We start from the raw sequence: 12,739 nt of genomic DNA, 5'->3' as shown, positions 1-12,739 counted from the left end.
TGGCCAGAGCTTGGATCTGGATAGCGCCAGGCCTCAAAGCTAAATCTGGATTTGCCATGTGCTCAGGGTGCAACCGGGGTCACATGACGTCATATCTCCAGACCCGGTTTCCTACAACAAGGATATGAGGTGGGGACTATGATTATCCCCATTTTATGGATGGGATATGTCTGGAAATAAGGTCTCAGGAGCCCGGAAGGCATAGAGCTAACCACCGGATGGGCACGGGTGCTTTATTTAAATACACATAGCTGTCACAGCACCTACCCGTGAAAACAATTATGTTTTTTAAAGATTTTATTTATTTATCCATGAGAGACACACAGGGAGAGGCAGAGACACAGGCAGAGGGAGAAGCAGGCTCCCTGTGGGGAGCCCAATGTGGGACTCGATCCCGGGACCTCAGGATCACAGCCTGGGCGGAAGGCAGGCACTCAACCGCTGAGCCACCCAGGTGCCCGGAAAACAATTAAATAGGATAGTAGGGCTTGATGAAAAAGCCTCCCAGCCCTCCTCTTCCAACTGGTGGTCTCACTTCCAGAGTCAATCTCCTCTAACTGCTTCTCTGGCAGCACTTCCACAATCCAGACTCCTGGAGGTGAGGCATTCTGGAAACTGGCATGGGCGGTTTGGGTTTTCACTGGGAAGGGGAGGGGGCACCATTGGCATTGACCAGGCCCAGAATGGGGTGACAGGCCCCCCTGCAGGGCACAGGAGAGTCTTGCACAATGAAGACATGTCCCCATTTCTTGACCAGTTTTTTAGTGTCTTCTAGACATTAATGGAGATGAAAAATCTCCTTCTAGTGACTGGAACCTAAAAAAAATAAGTCCATCTTACATAGAAACACAGGATATTTTGGGGTGGTTTTAAGCAGTTTTTTTTTTTTTTTTTTTTTTTTTAAGGAATGCAATCACTATATACATTGAGGAAAGATCGCAGGTTGTTTTGCTTGGAACTTTACCACGTCGTTCACCGTTTTGGAACACCACAATGCTGATGGCAAGGCCGCTCTGGGTCTTCAGCTGCCCAATACAACACATCTCAATCGGTTGGGATCTTAGCAGTTACAGTGAGCTGTTCTTTAATTTGAATTTCATTTATGGAGAGCCAAAGGGGCATCATAAATGTTTGTTTATAAATGATGTTGGATCTGATAGGGTCGTAACAGTGGCTCTAATCTTGGTAATATGCTTAATTTTCTCTTCACTAACTTTAGATAATATCTACTGGCTCCTTGACTTGAAGGATGAGGATTTATGTCCCTTACATCATCCCTCTTCTCAAAGCTTTATTCCTCTTCCCATCAAACTTGGGCAGTATCTTCTGACCCCCGCCAGAGCAGCTGGGGGCATTAGTGGTGTTGCCATTTCATTCATATGCTTTCATGTTTCATTTTGTGAGGGCTGTGCCTTTGTTGGTGTGTTCAAACATGTCAAGGTCTGCTAACATTTTCATTTAGTCCTGCAAACAGAGCTCAGTGTTTTGTTTTGTCCATTAGGTGACTTCGACTGCAAAGTTGAAGACCAATTCACGTACTTCCCACTGGTTTGAGAAAGCAGCCATCCTACTGAGGGAACAGGAGGAGAAGGCTTTACAGTATAGAAATTGTGCCTGATGTGCCAGGAAAGTAACTCCAGCAAGGAAGAAGCAGAGAGATTTTAAGAATCAAACATCAAGCCAAGATTCTGTCCAAAAGGAGATTTTTGCCACAGACACAAGACTCATGAGTAATTATGAAACAGAAAGGAGTGTGGAGCACAAGTGATTAAACACCCCCCAAAAAAGATCAGAGCAGACAAATTGTGTCTGTACATTTTATAATAAATTTGTACTCCTCGATGAGGCATTTGAGGGTAAGATCACAAATTGTATAAAATCAGTTGGAATATGATTTCATTTATAGTTTAAATAATTAGGAGACCATCTCTACTGTTGAGTAAGGTACAACTATATATTTCTTCCTAATTATAAAAGTAATTCTTGGGGCACCTGGGTGTACTCAGTGGTTGAGCATCTGCCTTGGCTCAGGTCATGATCCCAGGGTCCCGGGATCGAATTCCGTATCAGGCTCAATGCAGGGAGCCTGCTTCTCCCTCTGCCTGTGTCTCTGCCTCTCTCTCTCAGTGTCTTATGAATAAATAAATAAACAAATAAATAAATAAATAGATAGATAAAATCTTAAAAAAGTCATTCTTGCTCATTGTCAAAGTTTGGGAAAACACAAAAGGGTATAAAAATAAAACTAAAAATTCCACTGATCCCAGAGATAAACCCTGTTAATATTTTGATATATGTTAATATATTGATATATTAATAAGGGTCAGACCTCCACTATAACAAATAAGCCCCCAAATACCTAATAGCTCAAACATAACAGCAGTTTATTTCTGGTGCATGTGAGGGCCCCAGTCAGCTCCAGGCTGTCAGTGTGGCAGGGGGAGTGAGTCTCTGCTGTGCAAAACCAGTTACCCAGGCTGGCTGAGGCACCCTGCTGTCAACATCACACTCCAGCTGAGAGAAGGGGAAAGCAAGTAGAAGCATCCAAGTTGGAGGATTTATGGGTAAGGCCTGGGAGTGGTGGACATTACTCCTGACCTCATTGCCTAGAACTCAATCACTTAGCCCCACCTAACTGCTAAGTAGCCTGGGAAATGTAGTCCAGCTGTGTGGGCCGATGGCCGATGTGTTTGGTAAGTCTCTAATAGCGCTTTTTCTTTTCTTTTTTATTTTATTTTTAAAAAGATTTATTTATTTTTGAGAGAGAGAGAAAGAGAGAGAGACAGAAGAGGCAGAAGGAGAGACTCTTCAAACAGACTCCCCACTGAGCTTGGAGCAGAAAGCAGAGCTGAGCCCCAAGCCCATCCACACGCTCACGACCTGAGCCGAAACCAGGAGTCGGTCACTCAACCACCCAGGCGCCCCATCTGAGAGTGCATTTTGTTTCAGTCCTTTAAAATACATATATGTACAGATGGACACGACTAGGATTATATCGTACATTTAGGTTTGTATTCTGAAAACCCAAAATGTCCGAGGATTTTCCCACGTAATTCTTTGCAAACAAGGCTGGCTGCATGATATATGATCATATAGATCAGGGTTTCTCTCAACCTCCTTACTATTGACATTTGGGGCTGGGTGGTTGGTTGGTATGGGGGAGGTTGTCTTGTGCATTGCAGGACGTTCAGCAGCATCCCTGACAGCCACCAACCAGAAAGCAGAAACCAGTAGCACCCCCTCTCCAGATGTGACAAGTAAAACTGTCTCCAGGAATTGCCAAAAGTCTCCTGAGGGGTAAAATCATCTTCGGCTGAGAGCCATCAAACTAGATCAACAATTATTTATGTAGCTACTCCCCTTTTATTGAATAGGTGTTGCTTCCTTTCTTGGTTTATGTTTGCTCTCCCATCTTGCTCTGAGATAAACATCTTTTTACACTAATTTAGACTGAAACAGTCATTATTTACTTAGGAGACAGTCCCAGAAGTGGGATTATTAGGTCAGAGGCTATGAATATTTTTAAGTCTCTTGATAGATACTGCCAAGTAGCTTTCCAGAAAGGCTCTACCAATTTACTCGCCCACCTGCAAAGTAGTCTTGCTTTTGAGATTTTCTTTAAAGATCTTATTTTTAAGTAATCTCTGCACTCAACAGGGGGCTTGAATTTACAACTCCTGAGATTAAGAGTCGCATGCTCTACCCACTGAGCCAGCCAGGCACCCCAAATCTTGCTTTATTTATTGAAAGATTTTAGTTGCTTCATGAGAAAATTGGTTTATTATTTTAAAATAGCATTTCTTCGAGTAATAGTCGAATACACTTATTAGCCATCTTCTGTACCCTGTCTGTAGTAGCCTTGCTAATTTCCCAACTGCTGGGGTTTTTTTCTTCTTAAGGGTGTTAGGGACAATCACTTGTTGAAATAAGTCCATGACATTTCCAAAGTGAGTAAAAAATTCTATTAAAACGTGGCTTTCCTTTGACACTGTGTACACAATTGCTATAACTTGGTTTTTTATCACGGCATCCCATTGTGGCTCGCTCTAATATTTGGACAGCTGTTATTTCTTTTCTTTGGCTAAAAAAAAAAAAAGAAAGAAAAAGAAAAAGAAAAATCCAAGACTTCTAGGGAATGGCAGAAAGTGGACCAGAGGGTTTACTTTCATCTCAGGGCACAAAACTTTAGAATTTTGGGGCCTGGAGAGGCAGATTAGGGTCATAGCTTGCCAAAATGATTTCAGAATGTCATGCCCGAGTCTCATTCTGTCGTTTCCATGTCTCCTAGGAGTCTCCCAAGATGCAGGCACCAACGGCACCCAAGGATCTTCTCTCCACCAGGAATGAATTCCTCTCTGCCCTCCCTTACTACTTCCACCTTTGTCTCCGGCCTTTCCAGGCCATCTCGGTTCTTGTCCTCGGCGGCTGGATGCCTGCACCTGCGCAATGACTTTCCTGTAAGGAGGATGAGAAGTTAAACCTATGAGCCCCCTGTTTTAGCGCATAAGGATTGGTGAGGACTAAATATTCCCCCCTGGGATTGTGGAAATGAGCCAGTGATCTCCTCGGCACAAATCTGTCCTTTTATGCAAAATATTATTAGGTTTTCTAGAGCTCTGCCTCGATAAAAATCTTCCCTAATCCAGTACATTTCAATAGATGAAATGTCTGCTACTGCCAGCCTTTTCTCCATGCGAAAGTTTCTCTCTTTGGGGTTGACCATCCTGTCCGTGTCTAATGGACAGTTATAGTTTAAGTGATGCGACGTATTATCAAAACAACGAATCACAACACAAGCGATGGCGGGGGGGGGGGCGGGGGTGTCAGGTTCAGAAATCTCAGAAGTGTCTCAGAAATTATCAGCCCTAGAAAGATGGCTAAGGGAGGGGGGTGTGTCTCAGGGGTTTCCTAGTACCTTTGGAGGCAGGACAATGATTCTCTAAGGAAGACAGAAGGAATTGCGGCCAGGCCAGGCCGCTGTTAAGCCTTTAGCTCACTTACAGGCTCACGTGCAAGGCCTGAGCCTGGGAGAAGCGGTGACTGGGGCAAGTCTGCAAAGTCTCCTAGAGCCTGGCCGTTGCTTCTGGGGATTAGATGGCCGATCTTGGGCATCCCAGACTGGAGAGAGCGGTGGGGGCCCTTGTACATCATCGTTACCCACACGTTAAGTCGGGGGCGGCACCTTGGGCGCACATTGGAATCAGCTGGGGAGCTTTTGCGGGCGTGGACGCCTCCGGCCCTGGCGTGGGGGCCGTGGCGCAACCAGGTTTTCGAAGCTCCCCAGCTGGTTCTAATGTGCAACCAGGGTTGAGCCCCACCGGATTCGGGGGTCACCCCAACCCGGCTCATATGTGAACAAAGGGATCCAGGGCTGTGGATGGGGGCAAAGCCGCTCATCGCCGGCTGTCTCGGGTTCCGTGTCCCGGGCCTCAGTTTCTTCATCCGCACAATGGGTGACGACTAGGACCGCAAAGCCCCCTCCGGCCGCTTAACAGCTTGTTTCTGGAACGCGGATCGGCGCCCCCCAGGCCCCCTCGGTCTCCCACCCCCCACCCCCGGCTGCTCGGGCTCCCGCCCCCCTCGCGGCCCGCTGGGGTGGAGGGGGGTCCCGGAGGAAGGCGCCAGCGGCCCCTGCCGCCCCCGCGCGCCCGCTGCCGGGTTCGGGCCCTGGCTGCGGGCGCACAAAGCCCCCGGCGCTGACGTCAGGGCCCCTCTCGGCGGCCGGCCCCCAGTGCAGGCGGAGCCGCGCCGCGCTCCCACCCCGGCCCCGGAGCCCGGAGCCCGGAGCCAGCCGCCAGCCGCCAGCCGCCGGCCCAGCAGCGCAGCAGCCCGCCCGGAGCCCGGCCCGCGCACGTGCCCGCCGGCCCCGCAAACTTGTGCCACCGGCCCTGCCCGTCCCCGGGGAGCCCGAGCGCCCGTCTCCAGCCATGGGTAAGCCCGCGCGCCGGCCCCGCCCCGCTCAGGTGGGGCTCCTGGGCCACCCCGGCGGCCGGGGCGCGGCGCAGGTGTTCCGGACGCCCAGGTGCGCGGCCCTGCGCGGCGGTGGGGGCGCCCCCGCCCCGGGCGTGCGGCTCGCGGCAGGGCGGCCGCCGGTCTCCCCGGAGGGGCTGCGGAGAGCGCGGACGGGGCGTCCCGGGCGGCGGGCGCCGGCACGATTGGAAGGGTTGGCCGAGGGGAGCCCCTTGCTCATTTGCCGGGACGCTGTCCCCGTCGCCCGGGCTCTCGGCTCCCGCGCCCGTCCTGTCCCACCCTGCCGCCGTCCTCCTCTTGCCCTGAAGCCCAAGCCTGGGGTCCGCCGAGAGCTCGTCTGGGAATCGTGACCCTCGGGACCGGGAAGGGGGGAGGGGAGGAGGGACAGGATGGGACGGAGGGTCAGTCCCTCTTCATTGTCCCCTGTTCCCACCATCAAAATGCGGACCCGGGCGCAGGTGGGGGACGGTGTGGCGAGTGGATCCGAGTGCGGGCGGGGGCGGGGGTCGACTAGTAACGGTGGAAGCCCAGTTCTGGAGAGCGGAGATCTCCAACCTGGCCCGGGGCGCACGCTGGGCGGCCGTAGGTTTCTTCCCGTCACCTCCTAACACCCCGAAATGCTGCCGTCAGCAACATGTCGTTAAGTGGGGACTCCATCGGGAGGGGAGCTGTGTTGGGGAAGGGGTTTCTCTCCCTGCTCCGTCGTCCTTCTCTAGTGGCAGCCAGACTGCAGCCGCAAGCGCCACAAAAGCCACAGACCGAAGAGCCCCGCCGAAGCGTTCGGAATGAGGACCGCCGCGGGCTTAACCCTTGCGGGTTAATGGTCAGGGCTTGGGGATCCCTGCCCGTCCCGCATCCCCATCCGTGGCCTCTTCCCCAGTCTGCATCCCTCTGCTACTGAGAGTGCGTGTGCGTGTGCGAGTGAGGGGGCGTAATTTTGTGCCGACTGTAATCTTGGTGAGGGACGGCAGGGAGAGCTGATTTTGAATTTAAAGGGAAGAGCAAAGAATTGTAGAAGGTAAATCTTCTTAAATTCACTCGATGATCATCGTAAGAAAGGAAACAAGGCCCCTGAATCCAACAAGAACATTTCTGACCGAAAACCTAGGGGAGAGCTGGGATAAAATCTTCTAGAAAGGGCGGAATGGCGTGACCCGTGACTCTGGTTCCTACTTCTCTTAGTGCCCCCACCTGAGTAGCCACATCACTCAATGCTCCCTTTTACTTATTAAGATTGTATTTTTAAGTAATCTCTGTACCCAAGGTGGGGCTCGAACTCACAGTCCTGAGATCAAGAATCCCCTGCTCCACCAACTGAGCCAGCCGGACACCCCATAGTGCTCTGCCCCCCCCTTTTATAATGCTCCCTTTTATTTATTTTTTTTAATGCTCTCTTTTAAATGAGGTTCATACACAAGAATCCGATGGCTGCCGCTCAGCCTGGAGCTATTTTGGCAATGTTGGGCGCAAAGATGTTGAAGTTACAGAGAAGTGCGGTATTGATGAAAGCATTAACTGATTTTCCTGAAATAAAGTTATTTCTGGTTTATTAACGCTAGGCGTTAGCATTTGTATAGGTTAGACCTCGAGGAGCCAATCCCCCGCCCCCCCCCCGGGGGCACCTTTTTGAGGATGGCTTTCACAGGTCCCGGGCTGCACCAGGGCCAGGCTTTAGTGTTTCAATAGGTGTGGAGGTTCTCATGAAGCCAGTGCCCAAACCAGAGGCCTGTTCTCAAGGAAGTACTTTGTGTCTCGACAATTGTTGGGTCTACACTTCAATTGCCAATTTATGTTAATTTGTGCATACCTCACTGGTTCTGGCAGTATCCTTGGTTTTAGTTTTTAGTTTTTACATACGACAACAAAAAAAAGTGCCCTTCATGCCAAAAGGAAACATACTGATTTCCTTTGGTGGAATCTTAGTCAATACGCCACAAGGCCATGAACTGGCTTTATTTTTCCAGATGTGTTTAATTACCCAACATACCCTTATGAATGTTTTAATTGAAATGATTTAATGCTGGGAAAATTCTCGCCATTGGTGCGCTGAGTTGAGACTGTGGTTCTTACGCAAGTCACTTCCTTAACCTGGTATTAGTTCACTTACTGGTAAAAGGGGGTGAGGTTCCTGGAAATAAAAGCCCCCTTTGGACTCCAGTTTTAAGGCCTTCCATATCTTTCAGTTGAAAGGTAAAATACTGAGCAGTAGTGGTGCGTGCAGTTTTATCTTTCAGCGTGTCTTAAAACATGTTCTTGTTGAAGGAGTTGTGGTTTTCAGATGGCTTTGCTGAGATATAATTTACATTCCGCACAGTTTGCACATTTGAGTGTACAAAGCCCGTGATTTTTGGTGTGTTCAGAGTTGTGCCACCACCACCGCTAACAGTGTCCTGACCCTAAAAAGAAATCCTGTGCCCATTGGATGTCCCTCCCCATCGCGCCCCCCTCTCCCCTGGCAACCACTAATCTACTTTCTGTATCTAGGGATTTGCCCATTCTGGACAGTTCCTGCAAATGCGGTGAGCCAATTGATGTTTGAAGTGCGTTTGACTATTCAGTAACTTTGGTTGTTTTGCACAATGGGAAGATGTTGATGTTTTGTTTGTATGCAGTACACCACCTAAGGGAGCGTGTTGAAACTAATTATTTCACTGGCTGAAGAGTTCCACATTGGGCCGTTGTGCGCATGTGTGCGCGTGCACACCCACCCACACCCACCCACACACATTCCCAGCTTTTCTCAGGTTTTATATGTTGGGAATTCATGTTGCCTAACAATTTTTTAAAAAGTAATCTCTGTGTGCAACGGGGCTCAGACTCAGGACCCTGAGATCCAGAGTTCCATGCTCTAGGGGCTGCGCCAGCCAGGCACCCCCAGAATTATTATTCTGTTCCCTCACTCACAGGCCTGAAGACCTTAGCAACTGTGGAATCAATGTAATAACCTCTGATGGAGGCATTTGTGGAATATCCACCCTGCTTGAATGCGGCTCATGTATCCAGAGAGAAATGCTTATTTTGTTTCATTTGTTGCCTATAATTTTAAATGAAAATTCCATGTGAAATGGTCGGAGACAGCAAAATAATTATTTTCATCCACTTTGTAGTAAGGAAGTTTTTTATGAGGATTATGAATTTAAACAGTCGTTGCACAAAACAGCATTACAAAAAACCTGGTTCAGAGCAGTTTAACTGGAATGTGCATACAAACCCTCTTTGATTTTGTCTAAAGAAAGGGGGGGGGCAGTTTTTAATTCCATGGGCCTGGATGGGACCTGTGTTTCTGCATGTCTGGCAAGCTTCCGGGTGTGGGAGCTGGTGCTGCGGGTCCCTGGGTGAGGAAATTGAGGAAAAACAGGGCAAGCCAGAGGCCATGTGTCTGCCCCAGCAACTCCACTAACTTGCTCTGTGATCTTAGGTAAATCATTTTGTCTTCTTGATCTCTATTTACTACAGAGTCAAAGGAGCTGATGAAGTTATTTCTTTGGGGGCTTACAGGTCTAAAGGGGTGTAATTTCGAAAAAAGAAAGGAGAAGGTAATGTTATGCTGAAAAAAAACATGAGAAAACAGCTCCCTGATTGTTTCAACACTATTTGTTTCCATGAAGCCAGCATCACAGGAGTCATTTGTAGTAGGGCTGAATGCTGGCATCTTGGCATGTCCGCCAACAGGAATATTGGCCTTTCTCCAGGGAGCCTGGTGGAGGAAGCTGTGGTGCTTCCAGCTCTGGCTTTCCCCTCTTCTCCTCAGAGCCAGCGGCTCCAGGGAACCTTTCCTCACCCTGCACAGAGGGCCCAGATCACCTTTGGAGGCAAGACTCAGAAGGAAGCACCCTGAGGAACCATGCAGGCGTACATTCCCATTTGGTTCTGGAAGTTTGCTCAGGAATTCAGACGTAATTGCAGACTAAGGAATGGTCTCCTGAGGAATAGCCAGGCAGGAAGTATTTCCAGAATGTGCCAGCCTCCCTCCCTGTGAGCGTCAAGATCTTACATTGAGCCCACTCTCAGGTCTTGGAAAGAGCTCCCTTTTAAGGCTGTGGATGTGCACTGAAATTTCAAATGACCCTCCTAGTCCAATAGCACAGGGTTATGTTTGTGACAGACAGGAAATAATTAGTGTATTTTTTGCTCCAGCAAAAGCATTGCCCAAACCACTTGACCCCTGCAAGGGTTTCCTAGAGATGATCCTGAGCCCCTGTGCCCAGGCACAAGCAGTTAGATGGTTGATTGCAAATGCCAAAGTGGCAAATCATCAGACGTGCCACATAGGTGTCTTAAAACATTCTATTTAACTTTAGACATTAATTTGCCAATATTTCGTTGTAGAGTCCAGGCCTTTGCTTTCATTGTGAGCCGTGGTTGGGATTCCTTGACGTCTCGCTTGCCCATCGATCACAGCCCAGGTTCATTGGCTTCTGATTTCCAGTTTCAGATTCTTCTCAAGTAGACTGAGAGCTTAAGGGCATCGAGAACCAGTCTGTGTGCAGAATGCTCTTATGTCCTCTACCCCGCGCCCCTTAAGCCTTTACAATTGTCCTGTCCCTAGTTTTAGGCAACTATTTTCCCAAGTGACTCATTTTTAAGACTTGCCAAGGCCATGAGCTTGGGTTCCAAAGAAATAAAAGCTCTTTCTTTTGCACACGTTTTATTAGTCTGTGTGGTATGGAATTACATTTCATAATTATAGTAACAAATACATAAATAGGTTTGGGAGCAAACACAACTGACTCTTAGGTACACGATTCAGCTGGCAGCAGAAGGAGTCTATAGATGTCCTGCAGAATTGCCTCGAAGCCGAGTTCCGTGGACAGTGGTCAATACGGTTTATAAAAGGAGTAACTGGGTGGGTCCATGGGGTCAAGGCTAAGAGGACAGTTGCTACTGTATTTTCAAGCCAGTGTCATCCGTGTAATAACTTGAACGTTTTTCTGGTTACTGTTAGTTGACTGGTAAGTGTTTTTAATATGCCTTCTTTTCTGTTCAAATTCCTCAAGAGCAAAGATCATTTTATCCATTATTATATCCCAGTGTTCATTCAGATGATTGGCATATCGTCGGTGCTCCACAAATATCTGTTGAAAGGATGAGGGTTTTCTTGTATAAAATGTACTTTATTAAGGTCTGTCCACATCATGAATGTATATAGGTCACAAAGTATGTACAGTCTTATGCATGTGTTGCAGAACTGGATAAACCACACCAAGTTAAACAGGGCAAATGACATTAATTATTGTTCTTTAATAATACCAACACTTCCAGCCCAGATTTTCACGGAATAACTGAATTCAGAGCTTGAAGATGCTGCAGAAGTAATTTGATTGCCCTAGGCAGACCGACACAAAGCCAATTTAAAGAGCAGTTTGAATGTTGTGTCATTACCTCCTTTGCCTTTAGCTTTTTCCTTTGGATGTCTTAAAATATTTTCCTGTCCTTGGTGAAAAGTGCTTCCCTCGTGGCAGATTTTTGAAGATCGGGGCAGCAGGGAGAGAAGCACTGTTGCGGCCGGATGCGTCAGCGCCCCAGGACTAGAAGGTCACGCCGTTGAGTGTTTCCATTCCTTCCCGCAGTTGGCTGGACCGGGCGCCCACTGCCACTGGGCCACCAGCACTGGCCGAGCCCCGGGCGGGCGGGGGGACACACGGCAGGCAGCCACCGACCGCGGGCTTTGGAAGCCGGTCAGGCGAGCCCGGGCCAGGCGGAGTCTAGACACAAAAAAATCAGCAAAACTGCCTTCTGTCCGGGGCGCCGGGCCAGTCGGTAGAGCGTGTGGCCCTCGATCCCAGGGTTGTGAGTTCTAGTCCTACCCCACCTTAGGTGCAGAGATGACTTGGAAACACTAAAAAATGGGGCAGCCTGGGTGGCTCAGCGGTTTGGTGCCGCCTTCGGCCCAGGGCAGGATCCTGGAGACCCGGGATCGAGTCTCACGTTGGGCTCCCTGCATGGAGCCTGCTTCTCTCTCTCTCTCTCTCTCTCTCTCTCTCATGAATAAATAAATTAAAAAAAAAAAAAAGGGAAACATTAAAAAAAAAAATAAACCCCCAAACTGGATTCCGTCCTCAAATCAGCACAGCCCTCTCGGAGAGACAGATGAACAATCATAACAGAAGTAAGTACGGCTCCTGTAGAGTAATTTCCTCTGTCCAAGGAAAATGAGGTTGGGGGGGCGTTGGGTGTTGGTATTTCAGAGTGGGGTTCCCTTGATTGGGGTGACTTGAAGGATGAGCAGGACGAAGGGGCTGGTGTACAGATGTGCCCCTGGGTACTGGTGTGGGAGGGGGGGGGAGGCGGGGCCAAGGAGGTGGGCGTGGCCTGAGCGGGGCCCACAGGGGGCCCAGGGCCCAGATAAGAGCCGGGAAGAACTTCATGTCACCCTCTCGGTTGGAGAGGATTACCAGGGGGGTTTCAAGCAGGGAAGTGACAGTTGGAAGTGACAATCGGAGGAGATGAAAAAGACCATTGAGCGAGAGAATCATTAGTGTCTAATTGTAAAATCCCAAAAGGAAGTCTACCAGGAGTTCTGAGAAGGGTGAGATCCTGTAGCTTATGGGAAGCTTCTGGTGGAGAGTTGGATTTGAGGTGTTTTTGAGAAGAGTGGAAAGGCTTAGGGTTCCATGGAAGAGAGGTAGGAGTGAGCATAGTTACTGGTGGAATCCAGAAGAAACCGGCTTGGCCTGGGCAGAGAGTAGGGGTGGGGAACAGTAGGATTTTAATGTCTAGAAGTAAAAACCGCTTACTTGGTAAGAAAACAAAATCTGCCAAAGGAAAA

At 48.9% G+C, this 12,739-nt stretch overlaps 1 protein-coding gene across 2 annotated transcripts in view; it reads left to right on the top strand.

Annotated features, from left to right (window-relative positions):
* The first annotated feature begins 5,520 nt into the window (after positions 1–5,520).
* GPM6B (glycoprotein M6B) overlaps positions 5,521–12,739 on the top strand; it is a 161,103-nt gene continuing 153,884 nt past the window's right edge. Inside the window, exon 1 of one of the 2 annotated variants that reach the window (XM_072744049.1) lies at positions 5,521–5,931. In XM_072744049.1, coding sequence (XP_072600150.1) covers positions 5,928–5,931 — 4 coding nt within the window. In that variant the 5' untranslated portion in view covers positions 5,521–5,927. The remainder of the gene's footprint in view (positions 5,932–12,739) is intronic. The other variant, XM_072744048.1, reaches the window with a different exon arrangement.

The sequence above is a fragment of the Vulpes vulpes genome, chromosome X (genome assembly GCF_048418805.1).
Source record: "Vulpes vulpes isolate BD-2025 chromosome X, VulVul3, whole genome shotgun sequence".
NCBI classification, from domain to species: Eukaryota; Metazoa; Chordata; class Mammalia; order Carnivora; family Canidae; genus Vulpes; species Vulpes vulpes.
The sequence above is the reverse complement of the archived record's forward strand: the minus strand, read 5'-3'. Positions and strand labels throughout refer to the sequence as shown.